At 40.6% G+C, this 26303-nt stretch overlaps 1 protein-coding gene across 6 annotated transcripts in view; it reads right to left on the reverse strand.

Moving 5' to 3' along the window:
- LOC123762902 (epidermal growth factor receptor kinase substrate 8) overlaps positions 1–26303 on the reverse strand; it is a 137047-nt gene that overhangs the window by 79696 nt on the left and 31048 nt on the right. For all 6 annotated transcript variants that reach the window (XM_045749665.2, XM_045749660.2, XM_069302096.1 and 3 more), the window contains 4 exons: positions 21128–21210; positions 15097–15308; positions 11614–11769; positions 7557–7731 (listed from right to left, as the gene is read on the reverse strand). In XM_045749665.2, the coding sequence (XP_045605621.1) occupies positions 7557–7731; positions 11614–11769; positions 15097–15308; positions 21128–21210 (626 nt within the window). The remainder of the gene's footprint in view (positions 1–7556; positions 7732–11613; positions 11770–15096; positions 15309–21127; positions 21211–26303) is intronic.

Consider the following 26303-nt stretch of genomic DNA (forward strand, 5'->3'; position numbering starts at 1 on the left):
GCGTAATAGTGGCTTTAGGCATTGTATGTACTAGCCCTATCTATAAATCCATCACTATGTAAATTCTCTTGTATGTATGTACCTTACCTAAATAAACATTTGATTTGATTTGATTTGAACAAGACCACTGGCGCCGCCACACCACCCGAGCTCCACCACTACCACCAATTGGAAGCCATCACCACCTTATACTTGACAGTGATCCACCAGGAAATGCGTCATTTCCACCACTGCAATCCATTGTTGTTGTTGTTTTTATACAACTGCACGACCTAAATATTTAGCGGTAAATGTCAGGTCACCTTACACCAGTTTTGGCGATATAGCTTCTTAAAATGTCGCAAGTCTTTGACAATATTTAGGTCTCAAATCGAGTATTTTCCATGTCAACTGTAATTATCGAAGGCACTAAGCCAGTATGACTATATAACCACTTGGACGATCGGGGTTCAAGAATTAAAACCCTCGCTGAATAGACCATCCCAATTTGTATTGACAGGAATAGACTCGGTGGGGGGGGGGGGGGGGAGGGGGTTCATATTATACCGGACACCACGTTAACAAGTGGCGGTAATTCAGCCTGATGTCTCATTCTGTGTTAACAGCAAAATAAGTCGCCATCTCTTACACCCATTCATTTTCTGCCACTGTCATCATCATTAATATTATATCCGTTTTCTTTATTATATCGCGTATCCTGCTGGCAGCGTTGCCATCAAGATTACTGGTAGTGATTACAAGTTTCTCTGCCAATGGCGCTTCACTGGTCATCAAAGCTACTTTCCATTCGGCCATCACACTTTTCTTCGGCATTATCAATATTTCATGTATTGACCACGTCCCCCAATGCATGATTTGTGTCATTACTGTAGCTGTGGTTGTCAACGGCAGCGTGTGCGCGCGCACGCACGTCACGCCTCTGGCATCAACCCATCATTACCTTTTGATAAAATGGCGTTTCCACTCCCCCCCCCCCCCCCCCCTCCCATTACCAAAAGACCTCCAGAATATTATCTACAACATAAGTTGGTTGTCATTGTGGATAATGGAACGGGATGGAGGGGTAGGCTCGCATTCCATTCTCCACAACTGACGACCAACATTCTGGCAAAGATGAATACTCCATCCTAACGCGCAAACAAAACCCTCGTGCATGCAAATACGCACGCGCACAACACGTGCGTCTCGTCTAACACTTGCATGACTTGCTACAGCCAGCCAGCCAGCCAGCCAGGTCCACAAGCTTTTCTGCCAAAATTAGGTTAATATGCGATGTTCACACAACGGCTGGCGGCCAACACCTTGCCTCAGTCACGCCACCACTTCCCATGCTAACTCTTCCCAGTCATCGTAGCTGTTCCGAGGGCTGCAGTTGGCCCACGGAAATGGGGGCTAATGTGTCCGTTCTACCTCACCACTCCGGGTGGGAGGGGAAGCTTATATATAGCAATCCAACTCGAAAACGCGAAATAAAAACCAACATTGATTAGATTAGGCTTTACCAAATACGTCTTAAGAAACCACCAAGCAAGAAACCATGTTGGTCGGTGTTTCTATATACAGAAGAAACACCGACCAACATGTCTTAGATATTCTGACCTACACGCCTTAAGAACCACAAATGTTAATTGTTGGTTTTACGAATCGACAAGTCATAGAAACTCAAAAGCCAATGGTCGCCAGAAGCCTAAGTCACATCGTTTGAACTAGGATGTACGCCCCAACGCAAACTGCGCAATAAACACCATGAACCAGTCGGAAGAACCCCAACAAATCCATTACAACCCCCCCCCCCCCGTCCCCATATTGATAAGCAAGAACCCGGTCACAGCGATGCCAACCACGACAATGCATTCTAACCCACAAGCGACCAGAACCAGACAGCTTCTGCCTTATACGCTGCCAGAACTCGTCCACCCCACGCCACCACAACCCGCAAACCACGCTGCCTCATTAAAACCCCATCACAACCTAATCAACGTGACCACAACAACAAAAATCCTTACTGTTACGGAGGGAACTGGAACAGGAGGATGCTCTGCCTGTGGTAGGTCCAGTGTGGGTGGCTAATGGCGACGAGGCAAGGTGTCTCACGTCTCCCAGTCTGTTGCAGGGTTCATAACTACAGAACAAAACGTTTGGTATACATGCGTCTCCTACTGCTAAGGCCAGGAGAAGGCTATGCCACTATGATTACGCAGCAGAGGGCACACAAGGCGTACGAGAGCAGGATAAATGCTGGAATTAGGGGATTGAGGAAAGGTATGGTGCCCAACTACTAGGGGCAACGGGAATTGAACAAGAACCTGCAACCGGGCTGCAAGAAGTGAGGCCGCTACCATATAGATCACTTCGAGAGCATGGACCACAACCTCTACAGAATATTGTAATTGCCAAGTTCTCGAAATTTCCCCAAAATAAACATAATTGGGTGTACCTGGACGCATAATTCTCAAGGAGAAAGCGTTTGTACCAAAACGAATACAAAAATATTAATGCTCACCATGAAAAACTTAGAAGCTGTTAAGTGAGCACAAAGCGCGTTTTCAACACTGAACGCACATTATATGGTGTTAACACGCACACCACAGCGGCCGTCATGTGTGAAGACATTCCTATGCATCTGCATCAACTCTATATTAGCAATTGTCGTATCGAGAATTGAGCAATTGTAGAATCGTGTGGCAAATTTGAATCGTCGCCAAAGTAAATGTTACAAGCACCTGACGCTACAAGCGCAACACAGCGTTCAGCTTATCTTGAAGCTACAAGCGGCAACATCTCTGCATTCAGCGCTAGGATTCTAGATTTTCTACCAGAAGTGGAAAAGAAAGCACTCATAAATGTAAGATCACGGGGCGTGGCCAAGCTTTAGCTCTCGCCATAACGGCCACCAGCCACTGGTATTCACTCTTGCGGAATCCTTCATCTGAGCCGGGTTGCACAGGGAGACGAACTCCTACCTATTGTTACCTTCATTTGCAGAGCAAATATCAGCGTTGGTAGTCCTGTTGGTAGTCGTCTCTTATGATCTGATAAACAATTGCAAGCTTATCCCATTCCTGAACCTATAAAGCTAACATATAGATCTGAAAACGGCAATATAAAAATGCCCGTATCAAACGCCTTTAGCATCCAACTAATGAGGGTTAATAGCATTAATATTAACCACTACACACCAGGAGGATGTAGATAAATAAATGAGAGCACAACTACACTGACTCGGCAGCACAGCAAGCAATATGTTCTGGTGTTGGACAAATTAAGGCGACCTCAGAGCCAATCCGAGTTAGGATGAACTCGTTTCTGACAGCTTGCAATAGCATCTAAACTCCAAGTGGGTTCCTCTTAGAGGTATTCCTCGTCAGTAGGCGCGACGAGGCTATAAGCGGGGGAGGGGACGGAAGTGAGCAACAAGTGTAAACTCCCACCAACACGTAATGCTCAGCTTCATCCTCCAGGAAACGCAAACCTGCACCCCGCTTCCAGTCCACGCTCTCTACACAGCCCCCTTCCATCTCTACACCCCACGCATAAACCCCCCCCCCCACACACACACACTCTTCCTACACCCACACATACACACACCTCTTCCTACACCCATGACCCCCCCCCCACCTACCACCACACTCTACAAGTGCCCTACACCTAGGAACACGACCCACTGGGAGAGAGAGGGGGGCCTCCCAACACACGTGTACAATACAATTTTCCCCTCCTACACCCATGTACACAATTTTCCCCTCCTACACCCATGTACACAATTTTCCCCTACACCCATGTACACAATTTTCCCCTCCTACACCCATGTACACAATTTTCCCCTCCTACACCCATGTACACAATTTTCCCCTCCTACACCCATGTACACAATTTTCCCCTCCTACACCCATGTACACAATTTTCCCCTCCTACACCCATGTACACAATTTTCCCCTCCTACACCCATGTACACAATTCCCGCCTGCACCCATGTGCACACTATGCAATCTTCACAGTTGAATACCCTATAATTGTTTACATACTATCCTACTTGAGGAGGAGAGACTAAGGGAACTAAACCTCACGTTGCTGGAAGAAAGAAGAGTTGGGGGAGGGAACATGATCACCACATACAAGATTCTCATATGAATGATAGGTAGATGAATATTTAAAATGGGGAGCATATGCACAAAGGGACACAGGTGGAAACCGAGTACCCAGATGAGCCTTAGAGATATTAGAAAAACTAAGTCAAGAGTAGTTAACAAATGGAATGCATTAGGAAGTGATATGGTGGAAGCAGACTCCATACACAGTTTCACATGGTGATATGAGAGAGCCGAATAGGCTCAGAAATCTGTACACAGGTTAATTGACAGTTGAGAGGCAGGACCAAAGAGCAGAAGCTCAACCCCCGCAAGCACAACTAGGCGAGTACTTGAGCAGAACACTGCATGAAACCAAATGGTCCATGGCACGTATTTACACCTCACAATCTGGCCATTTATACATCACAAATCTCAACACCTCTCATTTAATCTTTTATAAAAAAACATGCTGTTTATACTTACAACCACATGAACGTGATGCACCACACACGTATGATCCCTCACCATCACATGTACCTCAACCATGTTCACATACATGTATGCAACACTACATAACCATGATACAAATGAGAACCCCCAACATTTCTAATACAAGGATTTTGTGTTTATTTACACTATTTGCACACTCCTCCACTTTCCCATGTACAGAATTCAACCTACTGTACATGTACACACCTGTGCATCATACACACTCGAGCAATCTTGCAAAGGTTGTGGATTCTAGTGGAATCCCTCATCACAGCCATTCGGTTATATCCGCGCCAAACAACATTCCACCACACGCAAGGTCAGCCTGTCTTTTTTTTCCCTTTATTACAGAATAGCCACTATAACAGGATTTTACAATACAGTATAAGAATACTTGCTTAAGGATGGGTAATTTCTACATCAACTAAAGCAATATTGTTACTTTTATTGTGAAACCAATTGTCAATGTGTAGTTCCTAGTGAAGCATACTGCATTACCTCTAATGTGCCACCTGCTTAAATTATCCCCAAACTATTTCACATTGAAAAATTCTATTGTAACTACAAAAAGGTTCCCAATAATCTCCATAATCCCTAATAACACCTGCAATCGATTCACTAACCATTAATGACTCTGTAAATATATTAATACATGTTCCCAAGGAGTTCCAGTAACCAGCAGAACTTCTCATCAGACCAAATTACATTTACACAGATATAAGCAGTCAGACAAACCATCGACAATCGAATTCCAACTCTCACACCAGACACTACAAGCCTCGCTACGGAACAGAGCCACTCCCACCCCATGTCAGAGCTCTCCACTCTGATCTGCTTCACAATTACATTTTTAATTTTTTATGTCCATATAGTGGTTAGTTCCACCTTTGTTTCATGGTTAACTCTTCTGTCTACTTGCATTTCTCATTTACTCGCCAGTTATATTCTCTAGAGGTTAGAGTGGCATCCCTTCTGGAGGCTTGAGTTGCATAGGTGACGGTTGTACCTGGGATTTTTGTCCTCAAGTACCTGTTTATGAGATTTGATCAAGTTCAGAATACTTTCAGGGGTTATTTGTCTGAGATTTTGCCTCTCTACCCTTGCATTTTGTGCTTGCAATCCATTGTTAATCTTCCAGATGGCCAAATTGCACTGGGTTTGGTTGGCTTGTGTTATTTATTATTTAACATTATTATTATTATTATTATTATTATTATTACACGGGTGGGTACAGGAACAGACGAATGCTGACCCCCAGTTAGCAGGCCGAGAGCTGTGGACAGAGCTTTCCCTTACCTTTGCTCATGGCAAGCCTTACCCCCACTAGTTTCCCTAGAATACAACCCGCCAATCTTTTCAACAACCAAGTACCCAATCACTGCTGGGTGAACAGAGGCAAACAGTTCAGGATTGGTGTCTAGTCAATCCTCCCCTCCTCCCCGGCCAGGATATGAACCTAGGCCAAATCACTTGCAAAGCGCGGGGTGAGTACATTGCCACTGCACAACGGGAACTGCAGTAAATATAAATGTATGATTTAAACCAGTGATTCACTTGGTCATTTCACGATGGCTCGCCCACTGGCTAGTTCAAAGAGTGGAGGTTAGGGTGACATCTGATACATAGTTCAATGGTGGTATCACAAAGAATTCATCTGAATCATTGATCTTCAATGTGTTCAGGGGATCACTGAAAATAGAATCACACTGTAGTTTCAGCATTTTGCTCATTTCTTTGTTCTTATCTGTGAATGTCCCATGACCCTTGTGCAAGGGCCTAGTGCAAGATGTAGTTTTTGTTCTAGATTTCGCATGGGAGAAAAAGTATTTTCGATTCCTCTTGGGTTCTTTTCTTGGCTATTCTCATTAAGATGTCAGACCAATTACAGTGTCCAATGTTTTTGTAATTTAAGCATCATACAATAATGTTTACCCTATTATCTTGTAATACTCATCATAAGCACTTTGAATACAAGTAAAAAGAGTAAAACAACTGTCCCCCTTTTGTCATAAAAAACAAGTGCCTCAGTCTTAAGACCCTCTGCTACAATCTTCAAAACTGGATCTGGGAGCCAATATAATAATTTGGTAATAATGCATTGTCGAGGGACAGGAAGCTAGTGTACATATACACGTTAGGCATATACAGCAGTGCGGTTCCAAGTCCCCACCCCTGAAGATCAAATTATTGACCCTACCCTGGATGCAACCCCACAACAAGCTTACTCTTATATAGTGCCAGGTAAACAGGTGCATTAGGTAATAAACACGCTCAACCATTTCTGTACCATCCAAGATTCGAACATGGAATTCCCAGTTGCGAGTCGAGAACGAACCCCACTTACCCGATGTATAAATTAGACTAATATTCATCTTATATTGAAATACTTATCTTTAAGTTCAGGAAAAAATGTGACCATATACATACTAAAAGTCTCGAGTATAAAATCCATACATTTGTCAATTGCTTGATGCATGGGCTTTAAAACATTTTCATGGTTTATACTACATATTAGAACTTTAAAAGGAATTCACAAAAGGTGAAATGGTAACCTAACATGTCCCAGGCTTAAATATACAATCCTGCACTTAACATGTGCAATCTTTGATCTTATTTACTACAGACATGTACTATACAAGCCTTAGGAAAAGTTATATTCAGTTGCTGTTCACTTTCTAGGGGCCTCTGCAAAATTACTTTACAAAAGGTGGACTCTGTGGGTGCAACAAGTTTCTATTTTGTAGTTTTGTCCCCAATACTGTACCTGGTACCTATATGTATTATCTTTTTTTGGAGGACAGGTTTGAATATCCAAACAGTACTAGGTCTGGTAGCCTGGTCAGAGACTGGGCAGCAGGAACGTCGATCCTCGAAATCTTCGAAAGTTAAGGTACCATCTAAATATTATACTGTACTTGCAAATTCAAGATATTTTAACCTGGAAGTTCAATCACGCTTACCAATTTTAAAACTGAAAATGTTTCACAATGTACTTACAAAAGTCTGCACGATACCCATTTGCCAGTGGAGGCTCTGGGGCAGGTTCTTGAGGGGGAGGAGGGATGTGCTCTCCCCGTCCTGCTCTAACTGCCCTACCTCGCCCAGATATGCCTTTCCCAGACATGTATAGCTTCACATCCTCCACTACATCTTTGGCACTAACTCGAAGGCACTGCAAGGAAAAAAAAATTAGGTATTGTATTTGGAATTTGTTTCAAATACACTCGGGTATTCGAAATACTTGTAATATCTTTCAACTACAGTTGAAAGTACCTCTAAATACCAAGATATACTAAAACAATTACAGAAGCTCCCAAAATATTTTGATTTTTACACTGATTACTTGCTTACACCAAGAAGACTAAAAAAATAAATTGCCTTGGCAACAATGTGGCAAGTGAGCAGCAAAACGTTGAAAAGGACAGCCACAAAGGCAACCATTTAAATAGTGCACTCAGACTGGGCAAAAGTAGCTGTTTTCTTTCTCAACCCCTTTACACAATTAAAAACAAAACATTTTCAGTGGGGGTTAAATGGGCAAACATTCAGGTACAGTAATACAGTGCTGTAAATCACTAATTTACATAAACTATACTGCTTACACATGATTTTTATGCCTTGTCTAACAAGTGTTCAAATTGAGAACACAGTTTCAGAGCAAATATTTCAATACATACAGTATGTCCTATAGGATATGGAGATATGAAGTCTGTAGGCATACACAAATCATCATCCAACACTGAACAAAGCAGACCCTTGCTATTTACATGGAATACTTTTGCGAGTCACCCATGAATGGTGAAACCGATTGTTAGAGACTAAGAGTTAATGGAAAAAATAAGGCTAGTTTTGCCAACTCAAGAACAAAAACTATTTGTAAAAGAATAAATTATGAAAAAATGAACAATACAAGTGATGAGTGCAAGTGCATGTTTAAGAGGGAAAATGTCTTTTGGATTTTTTCTATCTCGTGTAGAACTTTCTGTGCCATCTTTCTTTTTCCCACCCTCAAATAAGTCTTTTAGCCATTCCCAAAATACTTTGCATACTAGTGTCTTTATTACATATGCCTTTTATGCAACAACTATTCAACCTCTTTACTGTACTTTTTTTGTACATTTTTAATTCCATTTTTATAATTTATTTAAAAAATATAAAGAACACAATACAGTAGTGGTTAATTACAGAAAAATGCATATTTAATAAAGCAAATAGTATGCAAAGCATTTCATGCATAACTTTATATCATTCAGTTAAATTATTTACAGGTTTAAAGGGGGTAAACAATACTGAACGAGAAGGTCACACATTTTTCAAAATATTTCCCAAATTATACACAAATTTTAAGTAATACTAAATAAAAAGCACTGAAAACTTTATTATGGAATCTAGAGTTTTAGCAGCAGTACAGATATTGCATTTACAATACATTTTTCTGTTATTGTAAATTACAATAACAGCAAGACACAAAATTAACTTATTTTATCCGTGGAAATGAGTGAAATTTATTACACATTTGATATTTTTAAGTTTCTCATAAATGTCAAAACGCTGCTGAATTTTAAAATCCAGCTCGATAAAATCATATGGACAAATTGGTGGGGACCTTTGACAAGCTGCCAGCTTTCTGTCATAATTGAGGCCATTAGAGATAGTGGCTCTCGGGTAAATTCAGGTAAACCATTGTTTCTTCAATTTCCCTTTAGATTAATTTTTGTCGTGATATGAATGTCTGCTCAAGCATTTCAGGTACTCTGTTACTGTACATGTTAATCCCAGTATGATTGTATAAAATTTGGTACAAACCAGCAAAATCATGTACTGTAGGTGTGAATTTGAAGTATCTGGATTCTTGTAAATCAAGAGTTACTCAAGTGATGAGTACAGTATACTGTACTACTATAATCAGCATATTATACATTGTGGTAAGCAAAACCTGCATGATGCTTGGTCAGTGGGGTTTAATAGCCAGAACCTCGCTCTTGGCTAAGGAAGCCTCAATTAGCCATGTAAAGGCTCTGTCCCCAAATACTGAATATGCATATCCTATATTCAAGACTAACATACTGTTTAGTATAATCAGTATACTAAACAGCATACTGTACATATTATACAGAGGTATACTAATACACAAGTAATCAACTACATTCAATTTCAACAGGAGGACCTCCTTGGTTATGCCACTTGACAGCTTTGAGGCATTTACAAACTGAATTATTTTGGCAAGGGTTGACCAATTAAAATCTTATGAATTATGAATTTTCCATTCCAGATTTGAGACCTCTGGGAGGATTGAAACCATTGGAGGTCCAAAAGCACTGGCTAAATAGGCAAATTCAAGGTAAAATGGAATATGATGCCTGTTTCAGCAAACTGTCTTGGCAGACCTGCCAGACTGCCAATAAAATAACCATATTTCATATTTGTTAACACGCTTTCATTCTTTTTCCCCAGCGTTAGTATTAAATACAATTTGGAAAACTATTTAATTTATAAAAGGATTTAAACACCATTTAGATTATGAAGTTCAGTTTGGTCACCATATTCTTAATGGACAAATTCACTAGAGTACACACGTAGAAGGACAACAAAATTAATGCCGGGAATTAGAAACCATTATGAAGATGTTTAAAAAGTAAAGATTAATTTACATTCTCTATACAGACAAATTAAGGGTTGATATTATTGATGTATATAAATGATTATAAGGGAATAACAAAGGATATAAACAAGGTTTTAAATCGAGCAACACATAATAGAACATGAAACACGGTACAATCTTGGAAATTTAGATTTGGGTAAGAAATCTAGAAATACAAGAAAGATATCTTAGAAAAGCTAGATTTGGGAAAGACTGGTAAATACTCGTTTGGAAATAGGGTTGTAGATATATGTACTGTATAACTTAACAGGCAACAGAGACCTAGGATAGCTGCATTGTTTCAAGTGAAGGTTAAGACATATGAATGATAAAATTCATACATCATGGACAAAAATAGAAGTTACCTTACATGGGCCAATAGATCTTCTGAAGTTACCTTTATTTCTGTGTTCTTATGTTAAAGACTAAATAGACTAAATAAAAAATGAGCAAGCCTGGGGAGTGCTAAGGGAGAGAAATGGTGGCAGTAGTTTGAAAGAAAAATGCTGAAGAAACCAAGGAAAAGGCATTTGATGAGGCTGGCTATAAATGGTTCATGCAACATAGTGTAGGACTATTGTAGTGTTTTGTAATGAATGCAGTACTAAATGATTTGGCCATACATTATAATACCCTGGGAACACATGTGGTCCCTTACACTAAAAGTTATTTGGCCATTTTATCTAAAATATAATTTACTAAAATACTTTTTCTGCCATCTAAAAAAAAAATGTTAATATAAAAACTTTCATGTTCTTATCAGAAAAACAATAAGAAACTGTGCGAGTCCAAAAGATGCAGCTAGGAAAAACACTGCAGTCTACTACAGTTCGGACACTTTTAGAGGATGACTTAGGGTAGTATTGTAAAAGTACACTGTACCGATTGTGAACAGAGTTACGGATAGACTCATTACTTTATGGAAAAGTGAAATGGACAATTACATGTGGAGTAAGTCTTGTGAGGGAATATGGTTTGTAGAACAAGCTAGACAATGCACAATAAAATCACAAGATGGACATAACCGATAAAGCATTGAGGCTTGACAATGGGATCAATCGAACCCGCATCCCTCCTCTCCCTAGACAATGTTTATATAGGACTACACAGAATGACGTTCCCTGGGCTTACATGACATCAAGCATGCATGGTACAAAGATTATAGCAGCCTAAACAAAGTATAGATTGATGTCAGATATTGTGTATTTCTTGGCAAGAGAAGCTCACTTATGCAGGAGTAGAAAATTCTGATTTCATACTCGGTATATAATGCACCATGACAATAAACCATTATTCTGTCCAGAACTTTGAATTAAAGTACTGTACCTAGTGACCTTGCATTGGCACTATGCTTATGTATTAAATGTTATATAATGCAGGAACATGTGTGGAAAATATTCAATTGATAGTTACCTGGAAAATGTGCATTTCTGTTGGGTTCTGGTAATTCCTCTTAGGGTCTTCTGCTACAACGAATATGAAGATGTTGTTATACAACTCTTTGGGGTCATCACTTGTAAATGCTGTTGGTTCCCTTATCAATTCCATTGGAAACTTTTCAACTGTATCCTGTATAAAAAATAAAATTGTGTTTAGTGTATGAAATTTATTTAAAAGTGTAAAATTAAATAATTCTCACTCCACTGAAGTATTTAACTAACATATTAAGAGTAATTTTTTTTTTTTTTGGCTCATCATACTAATAACTAAATGTTTGGGGTCATGAAAAGTTCTAAATTAATATTCAGAACGCTTTCTCTGTTGGTAGTTTGGTGGTCATCGGCCTCTTCAACCTCGAGAAAGCTCAAGATTTAGCACAGTACAATTAAACACATTTCAGGTCTATTTTATGGTTTTGGTTTGAGGGGTCCACCTGCCGCTTTTCCTTACAAACTTCCTTTCCTACAATTTCTTTAAGATGTAAATTGGGATTAATTTCTTTTGTTGGCATTTTAAGGGTATCCCACAAGAAGTGCATTAAGCATCACTATTTTACCTGCTATTGGTATTGGATCCTCTCTTAGAGCATAGGATAAACCCTAACCATATGTAAACAACTTCACTCTGTGCTGTAGCAGCGATTTTAATTTCTTACAATGGAAGCTTAATGTTGCAAACCATAGTGTAACATCCTGTGTTGCCAAAAACTTAAAATTCTCTGCTACTAAAACATGTGCTATGACTTTACCTGAGAGCCACCATCTACTATGACCTTAATGGAAACAAAGTTGACAGCTCGTCAGAGGGTCCTCCTTATTCCCGAGTTTTTTTACCCAGCTGCATTTTGAACGTAAGTACTATCTTGGCATATATGATTTAGGTTAGTTAGCAATTACGAGTTTATTATACTATGAATGAAAGACTGTTACATTGTTGCTTGTTGAGCTTGAAGCTAAACTCTTGAGCAAGTTACATTGATCCTTTTAAAGAAGTGGTTATCTTCCACTCTTTCCATTTGTTTTTAATACCTTCCAATTTAATCAGTATTGTAAAGGCCTCGATGAGCTCAGCTGTATCATGTCTGGTTTGTTCTGCTGGTAGTCCTGAGGCAGTCCACCTTCCCTGATATAAGAATCGACTTTTGTTCTGGGATGAATTTGAGATCTTTGTGTTTATAACAAGTAGTCCAGATAAGGGTGCACCACATATGTTGTTTATTTAATTGTTTAATTTCTACAATATACAAGAAGGTACACTGGATTTGTGAGTACTTTACACTGGTATTCTTACATTCAAGCAGCTTCTTACATTCAAGCGACTTCCTTCAAGACCAAGCAGAAGAGTAATAATTATTAATTACAACATTATAATTACTATAATACAAATAATTAAAATGAATTATATTTTATTAGTAATAATTATAATAATAATTATTGTAATTAATAATTACTACTCTTCCTTCTGCTTGGTCTTGAAGGAAGTCGGCCTCGGGTGAAAGGGGGCTGTGACAATCTCTGTCTGGAACCCATAGGTGCGGGGCTGGGACGTTCACCTCCTGGGGCTCGCATGGCCCAAGCTCTGCTTCAGGAGGCTGGGGTCATTCTTGCCCTTGCTGGAGTAGTTCTTCTCTGGCCCCGACCACAGCGGTCTGCAGGTTTGTAGTTCCTGTGCCTTCTTTTACCAACTTCAAGGTAACCTCTTGAGCTGGAGCCGCTAGGGCAGTTCATTGTTGCCTTCAACCTCATTCTGACAGTTCCTGTGACGGTGCTAAAACCAATCATATTGGTGTTTGCCTCTCCATTGGAGACTTTTGGCACTGTGGAGAGGGAGGAACGGGGGAGGGGACCTGCTGCATGGGTGACAGTTTATTCCCCATATCAACCAACCCCTGGCCTTGTGCCCTGGAGAGGCCACTCCAGACCGACAACCAGAGCGCAACTCCATAGCCTCCCGAGACTGATGGATGCCTACTATGTATTACTACTATTACATTCTCAGAGCCACTAACATGTGTAGCATTCCAGGCAATGTACAGCTGAATAACCAATTTATTTTCCTTGAAGTTAAGATTAGTTTGATTATGCCTGTCTTTTTTTTTTTTTTAACTGCAAGTCAACTCTGATGAGTTGAAACTTTGCCCATTTGTTTCTGCCTCGTGCAGGAATCGAACCCGCTCCACAGAATTACGAGTCCTGCGCGCTATCCACCAGGCTACGAGGCCCCCGTCAGGGTGTCCGAATGCTTTATGTGCAACAAATCTCGGGACACTAGTTTTATTAATATTTTCATTGCTATTTCATGTACAGGGTCTATTTCTGTGTCATTTAGCAGACCATCTCTTCTGTCATGTCATAAATCTTACCATTTAACCTAATACAATTTTTTTTTTTTTTTGCCATAAACCTTGTTATTTTACTTAAGGTTTACAGTTTGGTTGGCTTTTTCAGCCAACTCTTTTGGTTTTAGGTACCTCATTACCATCCACAACTTTAAGGCCTTAAAGTTATAGATGGAGGAGTCTTCCACAAATATTACCTTTAAGAGCATTCCATTTGCTAACTACCTGTACAGGGTACAAGTACTTCTTTAAGTCCCTTTGGCTCACTTGCACCTCTAGTTTCCATCTGTGTCCTCTTGTTCTGCTTTCTCTCAATCTGAAGAGGCTATCTTTGTCCAGCTTATCTATTCCCTCAGTATCTTTTAAGTAGTGATTTTATCCTCCTATTCCTTCTACCCTATAGGGTCTTGAGATTTAGTTCGTTTTAGTTTTGAGATTTAGCAGTCCCCATGGCACAGTGGTAAAACACTCCCTCTGCTCTTCATGAGTGCTTTGGCCTGGGTTTATATCCTGGCCGGGGAGGATTTACTGGACGTCAATCCTTAACTGTAGCCTCAGTTCACCTAGCAATGACTGGGTACCTGGTTGTTAAATAATTTGGCGAGTCGTATTCTGGGGAAAAATTAGGATCAAGGACCTGCCCAAAATACTATGTATGCTAGTAACTTTATTTATATATGTATACAAGAGTTCTTATAAAATTCCATTAGCCTATTTCATACCTTAACCCTATTTGCTTTTTTTTTTTTTTTTTAAATGGACTATTTCTTTGTGCTTCAAAAGGCAAGGATTCCATGCCAGTGATGCATATTCCAGTATTGGTCTAACAAATGTGTAGATTGCTTTGAAGGAGTCCTGACTCAGGATTCAAAACGATGTTCTTATTTGCCAGCCTCCTCAGTACAGAGTATGCCTTCCTATATATTAAATTGGATTTAAATATAAAGAGTTGCTCTTGGGCTCACTTTCAATACTTTTTTTTTAATTTAACTGTCAAAGTCTCAAATCAATACAAAGAGGTATTTGAGATACTGAATGGAAAGCTATCAGAAAAACAAAATTAAACAAAATGTAACAAAACCATAAGACATTCCTATTACAGATACCTATTTACTTACCCCATTTTCATGTGATTGTATGCAGACCCATTTCTTGTCGAGCCTGAGTAACATCTTTTGTGTCCATATGCCCGAGGTTTTCTCCATATGTAAGAGGCGGCGCATGCCGTCAGCTGGGAACACCAGGTCTGACTCTGGAGACACTCTAAAGGTGGCAAGGTGCTCCAGTACGTAGGTTGGTCCATCTTCTGTGCTGACGACCGACCCATTGTCTGCAATATTGTAATTTGATATAAATGAAGTAAACTTGTAATTTTCAGCTTATGATCCTCCACAGTAGTATGAAATAATGCAACATACGTGTGACATACAAACTTGAAAGCTACATTTGTATAATTAGCCTAATTTTCATTATAAAATACTAAGGAAAATGGCAGCCAAAGAATGTTACTACTTGTGGGATAAATATTTCCAATCTTGCCCAAAACGCTATGCGTACTAGTGCTTTAGGTATTGTATGTACTACCTCTATCTTTAAATCTAACAATGTTTGTACTGTAACACTGCAACTATGTATGTACTGTTCCTAAATAAATTATTATTTTTATTGTTTTTATTATTATTATTATTATTATTATTATTATTATTAAGAAATGTTTTCCCCTACACTTAAAATTCAAAATACTGTAGTCTACAAAAACAAATCTGACAATTAAATGGAGTGAAGGGTGAGAGGGAAAGAGGGTAGAGTACATTAGAACATTACAGAAGACCTATTTGTCATCATTATGGTGTCAGAGGACACTCCCTACAATACCTCAAATCCTACCTTACTGACAGGCTCCAATGTGTTTCTGTGAATAATACAATTTCGCCCACCCTACCCATCAACATTGGTGTTCCCCAGGGCAGCATACTTGGCCCTCTCCTCTTTCTCATCTACATTAATGACCTTCCAAATGCCTCCCAACACCTCAAACCAATCCTATTTGCTGACGACACAACCTTCATTTACTCCAGTCCTGATCCCCTTGCTCTAAATGCCACAGTAAATACTGAGCTAAATAAAGTCCATCTGTGGCTAACTGCCAACAAACTCACCCTTAACATTGACAAAACTTTCTATATTCTGTTTGGCAATAAATCCTCTAATCAAATAAATCTCAAAATAAATAATACCCAAATTTGTAACAAATTAGATGGCAAATTCCTTGGCATTCTCATTGACCACAAGCTGAATTTCCAGGGACACATTCTAAACATATCAAAAAAAGTTTCAAAAACTGTGGGCATTCTTTCTAAGATCAGATATTATGTACCACACCCTGCCCTGGTGACTCTCTATTACTCCCTTATCTATCCATATCTCAACTATGGTATTTGTGCTTGGGGCTCTACTACCCAAAATCACTTACGTCCTCTAATTACTCAACACAAAGCTGCTATTAGGACAATATCCAACTCTGGCCCCAGACATCACTCGGTACCCCTACTCAAATCTCTGAATATGTTAGACATTAAGTCACTGCACATTCACTCATGTGTATTATACATATACAAAACGCTAAATTGTAATGCCAATCCTGATCTCAAAAGCTTCATAGAAGGTTGTAACAGAACCCATGAGCACCACACCAGAAATAAATACAGTTTTGATATTCCTAGAGTACGACTTAATCAAACCAGAAATGCTCTACAAATCAAGGGGCCCAGGATGTGGAATGACCTTCCCAACCATGTTAAAGACAGTACCTCTCTCAACCAGTTTAAGTTAAAAACGAAGCTATACCTAATAAATTCCATGTAACCTACCTTACCCTTCTATTGTCAACCCATGTATGTTTTTTGTTTTTTTTTTGTTTTACAAATCAACGCTGTTTTAATGTAATTTTCTGTAATAATTTATAATTGTATTTGTGCTGTTTTTTCAACAATGTTCCCCCCCTCTTTTACCTCTATTTTTATTTGTACTCAACGCATTTTTTTCTTTTTACCCATTAGTTTTAAGCTTTAGTCAGTAGTGTTTTTTCCTGCCCGAAACGCTTTGCGTAATAGTGGCTTTAGGCATTGTATGTACTAGCTCTATCTATAAAGCCAACAAACTTTGTAAAATCTCTTTATGTATGTACCTTTGCCTAAATAAAAAAATTATTATTATTATTATTATTATTATTATTATTATTATAACTGTTGGCTGCAAAGAAATGACACGCTACACTAAGTTTTGCCTGGACAAAGGCAGTAAGGATTGTAAAGAAGGCTCTCCAAATGATCTTCTCCCTCCTCTTTATACTGTCATTTGAAGAAAAAAATTATTTATGGCACAATGCCATGGTAACAATGGTAATTCGGAAATAATGAACCTATCTGAGGGCACATGCTTGGGAGTACTAAGTGTGCAGATTCAAATCCTCCCTGTGGCTCCTGCTGATTTTCTCAAAAGTAATAAATAATACAAGAGCTAGAACTACATTCCCTTTTGCCCAAGAGAATGGACATGGCAACACCTTATCACTACTGTATTACTGTTTATTCCACCAAACAAAGCCATGTGTCACAAGTTATAAAATTTAAATGTAATTTTGCACATTAAACACATACAACTGAACTTATCTTAGTATTTCTAACAGATTTGCAAGTTTCCATCTACGGCAAAAGGAAATTTATTCTAGCTGTATATTCTACAACCGTAAAAAAAGGAAGACTAAACCAAACACCAGAAGATGATGACGAGACAAAGTTTTGGTCGTTGTAACACAATCGACTTGATAATGGTTCAAGACGGACCAAAACGTTGTTGTTTCCTCATCTTCTGGTGTGTGGTTTAAGCTTCATATTTTCAGCCACGTTACTGTGACTCACCGCATGCATAGAAAAAGAACCTGTTCCACATTTTTATTGCATCTACATTTCTTGCATTTCATGCCATTACAGTACTTCTTTGTTGAAGTTGCCTTTGCCTTGATACATTACTCATATTTGAATGTACATGTATTACAATTTATGCTCTCTAACGTTTCAATTAGCTCTCCACAGCTCCTCCCTCTATGCTAAAAAAAAGCATAAAGCTTAAATAAAACTAAACTAAAAACACAGCTACAGCTCTATGCTTTAAATAAAACTTCATAATTTTTTTTCTTCAAAGAATTATTTTTTGTAACCATGTGCTTGGCACGAATGCATAATTCATCAAAGCCTGTACCTTCACAACCCATTGTACCTTCTTGCATATAAATAAAAATGCAGTCTACCAGTACTGTACAGTATAATCAAAAGATTTAGCTATGAAATGATTTATTGCTCGCAGGTGGACATAGCCTTGTGTAGGCACTGAAGGTTGCCACTGATGGCCATCCCATGATCCTTCTCTAGGCTTTTCTAGTCTTCTAATTATTAGGTAATTACAAAACTAGGAAGAAAAAAACCTTGTTTAAAAAATTTAATCTGAAGAACAAGTACGTTTTATGCTTATTAGCTTCGAAAACAATTCCAACAAACAAGATTGCCATATTTCATTATTCTTTCTTTTTATTTCAATATTGTCTATTTTGATTTTAAATATTTTATTTTGATCGCCTCCACATTTTATTTACTACACATTTTAAAATAAATTTGCCAGCAAAATTATTCCAGGAGTAAACGAATCTAGAACAAAAATTCCTTGTCCTACACAGACAATAAATTGAACTTCAATTGTCTCACAATGATAAGAAAAAATATATAAAGGGGCATTAATCGTGAAAAGAGCTGATGCTACACTTTTAAATTCCAGAAGCGCTTTTAAATACATGAATGAGGAAACACTGAAGAAACTGTTCATGACATTTGTGAGACCGAGATCTGAATGCACAGCAGCTGTATATTCCATACCTTTAAAGAACATCAATAAACTGGAAAGGGTGTAAAGACATGCTACTAAATGGCTTACGGAACTGAAAAGCAAAAGCTACGAGGTGTTAAATATTCCAAAGCTGGAAGATGATGAAAATAGGCAATATGATCACTACATACTAAACATTAACAGGAACTGACAAAATAGTTAAGGCAGAACTTTTGAAACCTGCAACTTAAAGAACAAGAGGTCATCGATTCAAGCTAAGGAAACAAAGGTGCCGAAAAAACGTACAAAATTTTCTCTTTCATGACCCGAGTTGTTGAAGGTTGGAAGAAGTGAATGCCAAGACTACCAGTAGTTTCAAAGCGTCATATGAAAGATCGTTGGGTAGACAAGACACTGAGGGTTAACATGTGAGGAAGGGAGGAGGGAGGTATACATCTACACGTGGGGAAGGGAGGAGGGAGGTATACATCTACACGTGGGGAAGGGAGGAGGGGGGTATACATCTACACGTGGGGAAGGGAGGAGGGAGGTATACATCTACACGTGGGGAAGGGAGGAGGGAGGTATACATCTACACGTGGGGAAGGGAGGAGGGGGGTATACATCTACACGTGGGGAAGGGAGGAGGGAGGTATACATCTACACGTGGGGAAGGGAGGAGGGAGGTATACATCTACACGTGGGGAAGGGAGGAGGGAGGTATACATCTACACGTGGGGGAGGGAGGGAGGTATACATCTACACGTGGGGAAGGGAGGAGGGAGTATACATCTACACGTGGGGAAGGGAGGAGGGGGGTATACATCTACACGTGGGGAAGGGAGGAGGGGGGTATACATCTACACGTGGGGAAGGGAGGAGGGAGGTATACATCTACACGTGGGGAAGGGAGGAGGGAGGTATACATCTACACGTGGGGGAGGGAGGAGGGAGGTATACATCTACACGTGGGGAAGGGAGGGAGGTATACATCTACACGTGGGGAAGGGAGGAGGGGGGTATACATCTACACGTGGTGAAGGGAGGAAGGGGTATACATCTACACGTGGTGAAGGGAGGAGGGGGGTATACATCTACACGTGGGGAAGGGAGGAGGGGGGTATACATCTACACGTGGGGAAGGGAGGAGGGAGGTATACATCTACACGTGGGGGAGGGAGGAGGGAGGTATACATCTACACGTGGGGAAGGGAGGGAGGTATACATCTACACGTGGGGAAGGGAGGAGGGGGGTATACATCTACACGTGGTGAAGGGAGGAAGGGGTATACATCTACACGTGGTGAAGGGAGGAAGGGGTATACATCTACACGTGGTGAAGGGAGGAGGGGGGTATACATCTACACGTGGGGAAGGGAGGAGGGGGGTATACATCTACACGTGGTGAAGGGCGGAAGGGGTATACATCTACACGTGGTGAAGGGAGGAAGGGGTATACATCTACACGTGGTGAAGGGCGGAAGGGGTATACATCTACACGTGGTGAAGGGAGGAAGGGGTATACATCTACACGTGGTGAAGGGAGGAAGGGGTATACATCTACACGTGGTGAAGGGAGGAAGGGGTATACATCTACACGTGGTGAAGGGAGGAAGGGGTATACATCTACACGTGGTGAAGGGAGGAAGGGGTATACATCTACACGTGGTGAAGGGAGGAAGGGGTATACATCTACACGTGGTGAAGGGAGGAAGGGGTATACATCTACACGTGGTGAAGGGAGGAAGGGGTATACATCTACACGTGGTGAAGGGAGGAAGGGGTATACATCTACACGTGGTGAAGGGAGGAAGGGGTATACATCTACACGTGGTGAAGGGAGGAAGGGGTATACATCTACACGTGGGGAAGGGAGGAAGGGGTATACAACTACACGTGGTGAAGGGAGGAAGGGGTATACATCTACACATGGGGAGGAGGAGGAGGGCATATAATTGACTGCGTCGGTGGACAGAAAGCCATAAAAGAGAGTATTCATACACGACAGGCTTTTTTATCGAGGTCCCCCGAGGTTATCGCTCTGCACTACCAAACAGCCAACCACACTTGACGGAATAAGAGTAGAAGAAACAAGTGCAAAGTGTTTAGAGAGCGGGGGGGGGGGGGGGGGGAGAACAGGAAGACGTGGGGAGGGAAGAGGGGGTAATTCCTCTACAGGTGTGGAGAGAGGAGGGGTGTGTACCTCTACAGGTGTGGAGGGAGGAGGGGTGTGTTCCTCTACACGTGGGGGAAGGGAAGGGACTCGCTCACCTGAGGAGTAGCCGTTGCTGGCCGTGGAGTGTCCCCGGGGGTCGCTCCTGTACGGTGACATGCGATCACGGTCGTACGCTGAACTGAAAGTCAACACCACGCATTAGTAACAAACACGGCTACATCGCACATCAGTTGCTTCAAGAACAAGACGACACATTAAATCATGACAGACAAAAATCACGTACAGTACAATATTTATAGCCTATCAAAGATGGTTAATATAAATAAGAATTGCATCAGAAACCTTATGTTTAACTGTTGACCAAACCACATACTAGAAAGTGAAGGGACGATGACGTTTCGGTCCGTCCTGGACCATTCTCAAGTCGATTGCAACATCGACAATCGATATTCACAATCGATATCGATAATCACAATCGACTTGAGAATGGTCCAGGACGGGCCGATATGTCGTCGTCCCTTCACTTTCTAGTGTGGGGTTTGGCCAACATATTTCAGCCACGTTGTTGTGACTCCTCGTCTGTTTATGTTTAACTCTTTAAATACGTAAAGCAGAAATATATACGTATAGCAGAAATTTGGAAGTGCCAGCAAACCATATTTAACAAGCATTAATACAAAATAAATTACACTACAGGACTACAATTCACCGTTGATCTTAAGATCATACAAAAAAAGACTTATCCCCACGTACAGTGAGGGACCAGTACCTCGTAACACTTCCAAAGAACCCAGTACAGTACTACCAGAAAAAGCTAGCTCCAATCTTGACAAATGTCGAGAAGTTAGATTAAAGTTGGTCCGGTCGTTCAACGCTTTATTTTACAAGTCACGGCCCTTAAAGTAGACGCAAATAGCATACACAATGTACTAGAATACGTGGAGGCAGACAACCATGCAACTACAAAGAGAATTTATACAATAAACATGTTTGGAGACTAATTATATCGGCACAATTGTATCAATTATAGTTAATTGTGGGAGGTGTACATGTCACACTGTTATAGAGGCCCCAGAACCAAAAGAGAGTTAGCTTTAAATACTTGCCAGCCTTCACCCATGTTAGGTATTAGTTTACAATAAAATCAATTTCAAGTAACAACTACAATCCTTGTCTTAACTTACAGAATCACCAACGAACCATACACACTTATTTTACATATAAAAAAAACAATTACAATGGATATTTTCACATATTAAACACGGATATAATGTGAAAAAACTACCTCAGTGGAGGGGAGGGGGGCCTGTGAAGCAATTGGAGATGAAGTCAAATAAATTTAATGTTCATGTATTGAGAATTGTATGCACTTGGACTAACGAGTGCTTCCCTAACGTGATCCACGTCACTGGCACACAACTGCCATAAGCTAGGCTACCACAGCGCTCTGCGGTATAGTAACTTGCCCACATACTTTCCTGGTCATAATGTTTTTATTAAAACCCATTTTCCTTATTTCTAATCTTTCAGTTTATTCGCTTCTCCGTGTTTCGCACGAAACAAACCCCAGTTTAAGGACTTTGTTTACGTTTTTTCACAGTACAACCGTTTCTAGTTATTCTGTGCACCGTGAGACTTAACCAACACCAACCTCCAGCTGCCATGGCACAAAATGTCAGCACTTGTAAAAAGTAAACAATGCGAGTTTATTAACCACGCGAGACAATAATTGCTTCCAGACACTATTCAAGGCTGTGTGTTTGATAACGAGGAAAGTAATAGTGGTCGTTTCACTGACTGGTGGCTAACCCCAACACCAATGTAAATGACGTTACTGTACTTTAAATGCATTCCACTCTCCCATTTTCAGTCAGCGCTTGGGTGGAAGACATTAGTTAAATCTAAATTATAGCAAGACTTTAGTGCCAGTAATGGTTACCTTCAGAAGTTTGCATGTGGCAACAATGTTAAGTACTGCAATGTCGCATTACACACACTTTATCACGAGGCAACATTTTGCAGAATTTCCTGTCAAAAACTCTAGTGTAGACATTTAATTTAATTTTGCTTTACCATTTCCCTAAGTGTACAGTTACATAAAACCGGTTGTCTGCATTTGCACAAATACATATACATATCCGTAATCTATTTACATCAAGTAATTCAGCAAGAGGCTCACAACAGTCACTGTACAAGGCACTTTACATCTATGGCGAGTCACGCGGTTACTAGTCCTGCTCCACACCCACCCAACTGGGCGGCAGCTTTAGTCATGTGCAGGCTGCACCTACAATAAGCACATTTCGTATATTTCGCTAAGATTTCCGGCAGCACATCATTATGAATTTAGTACTTATACATTTCTTGGACTCCATTTATGGTGTTTTCTCCGAACTCCGCGATTTTTTCACATTCTATTATATAATGATGCAATGTGAATAGTTCTGCTGATAGTTGACATTTAGTCAAATCTACATCAGCAGATGTTACAAACTCCCAGAGGTACTTGTGGCCGAGACTAAGCCTAGCCGTGGTAACATAGAATTCTTGTGTACATAGATCTTGCACCAGTACTGTAACAATTTAATTTTCTTTTTTTTTGAGTTTCTTGTTGTAATGAGATGTTGACACCATAACAAATCTCTACACGCAGTTGAATTGAAGATATGTAAGGAAGTTCTCGTTCCCTATACGGGTTTGTCGGCAAGTGGAATGTATTTAAACCAAGGAAGATGTTGAAGCCAATTACATCCACAACTAAGAAAGGTTATGATGAAAACATCTATATTGAGTGGTTCAGTTCCTAGACCCATTATGTGCCTCTGTAACCCTTTCCACCCCCGCCTACGGGATAGGTATGGTATGCACAATGACTGACTAGGTGTAAACGGGTAGGCGACTGGCATTAGGAATCATCACTCCCGTGTAGACACTCAGATAAGCACACACGCCTCCTCCACATCCTTACAGGCTATTCATACCCGCGCCACCTCTTGGATGGCTTAATCTTCATCCATCAATCAATCAATCACCACATCCTCTGCTTCACCCCCACCACCACCCTCTACCGCGCAAAGTTTTAATTAAATTATTAACTGCAGCGTGTCATTCCTCAGCCCGGAGAAGTAACATTAAGAAGCGTGTATATTAACCAATCTTGACGGCGGCGCCTACTCAATATTCACAGCATCAAATTCTTAACAAGGTCAGATGTAACAAACAAGGAGCAACGGTTTCAAGCTCAACAAGACACAATGTAAGAATGAGAACCGATGCTTTTTCACCCACATGGTTATATGACTATGGAACCGCCTACCCGCCGAAACCATAAATGTTAAAACTGTTACATTTTAAAATCCAACTGGAAAAGATAAAGGCAAAACAGGGAGGGGGGCTTCGACAAGCTTCCTGTCTTAGTCGAGGCCACTAGTGTTAATGGCCCTCAGGTAAATTCTGGTAAAACAAGCCGAGCATGGACTAAGTGCGCTGCTGCTGTTTCAGATTTAGCTACTCAGGACGAAGTGTCCATGTAGCACGGGCTATGGTGAACCCGTAATTTGTAAGTGCGCATACGCATGTGTTTATAAGTGCGCCCGTCCATGCCTGTGTACCCGACTAACGCGAGCGCTCCTGCAAATCTGATTACAGAGTCGAATGCTATCTCCTGAGCCCCGCTTTACCAGTTGCCGGATGTCTAACGCAACGCCTCCAGAACCCACTAGCCCGGCCCGGCCCGGCCCGCCCCGCCCCGCCCACCACAATTGACACCCCCTCGCCTTCACCCCCGGAGCCTAACTGCACCACCCCGGCCACCCTCGCCACTCTGTGTGGTAAGGTAAGCAAGTCAACAGTTCAAGGTGCACCCAATTCCTCCCAGGTGTGTATATACCTCGGACAATAAACCGCCAGATTGGATTACACGGCAAAACAATAAGTCCTTGACACAATTGCAAAATCAACATTTTCTATTTTTTCTTCTTTAGTATGACGATGTTTTGCCATACGCACAAATACACACGTAAACGTTGGCAATCACAGTGTAAAAAGTGTACCCTTATTCACCGTCCACCCAGAAATAACATTATGAATGAATTTATACAGACTGGCTGTACAAATTTGTTATTTATTCTTTGCTCAACATTCTAGGCAAGGTTTTATCAAGCTTTTACGTGTCCACTTACGAAACATCATTCCTTAAACATAAATGTTTTTTGTTACATTTGTTAATGTAAAAGAAAGCCATATTTGTTAACAGATGCACAGGTTTCTAAGAGGATGTGTAAATGCTCTATGAATCCTGGTCCAGGGCAGTAAGCTGCATCAACCCCCCCTACATACCCCAAGGACTAAAGTTAAAGTATATCAAGACTAAAATACACCCCCAAAAGGATAAACAGCCAAGGACGCAGTATGATCTCAACCCGTTCCCCTACGCGGATTACTTTTGGTATTCTCCATAGTTACCAAGTCCCATACCAACTAATGTATTATAAAGTACTGCATTGTAGAAAAGTAACAATAACGTGGCTGGGATAAGTACCCACACTTACGAAACTAAATGAAAGTGGCCACATTTAGGTCCACCCTGGACCCCTTGGTCAAGCCGTGACCAGATATCAAGACTTGCATGATAATGGTCCAGAACGAACTGAAACTCCGTCACTTATTTCATTTGCGGTGAGTAGAGTATTATATAAATATCGCATTCCCTTTATTTAGTAGTTTTCAAGGATTGTTGACCTCACCATGCAACTGCAAAGTCTGGAATAATCACATTTGAGACTTGTTGCAAGCTACCAATGTATCATTTTATACAACCGTGTATATTATTTCAAACATTCAAGAAATACCTGTATTTATGTTGACGTGAAAGTGTATGACTAATGTGGGTGAATGACTGCACGGGGGAGTTACTGCCACGTCTCTTCCACGGGGTTCATGTTCTTGCTAGTTCAAGTGTCAGCGTCGACACGCGGGGTCACCGCCCCCACACCCACCACAAACTGTCCGCGTGTCACATTAGTTAGCCATTCACAACGTGCTTTCTTCTAGTTCATGATATCCTAAGACTTTCTGGGAGGGAGGCTTATAGGCAAATATTTCCTATTTCAAATGCAGGCGTTGAGTCACAATAACGTGGCTGAAGTATGTTGACCAGACTAGGTGAAGGGACGGCGACGTTTCGGTCCGTCCTGGACCATTCTCAAGTCGACTTGAGAATCACAATCGACTTGAGAATGGTCCAGGACGGACCGAAACGTCGTCGTTGTC

Source organism: Procambarus clarkii, chromosome 47 (genome assembly GCF_040958095.1).
Source record: "Procambarus clarkii isolate CNS0578487 chromosome 47, FALCON_Pclarkii_2.0, whole genome shotgun sequence".
In the NCBI taxonomy this organism is placed as follows: Eukaryota; Metazoa; Arthropoda; class Malacostraca; order Decapoda; family Cambaridae; genus Procambarus; species Procambarus clarkii.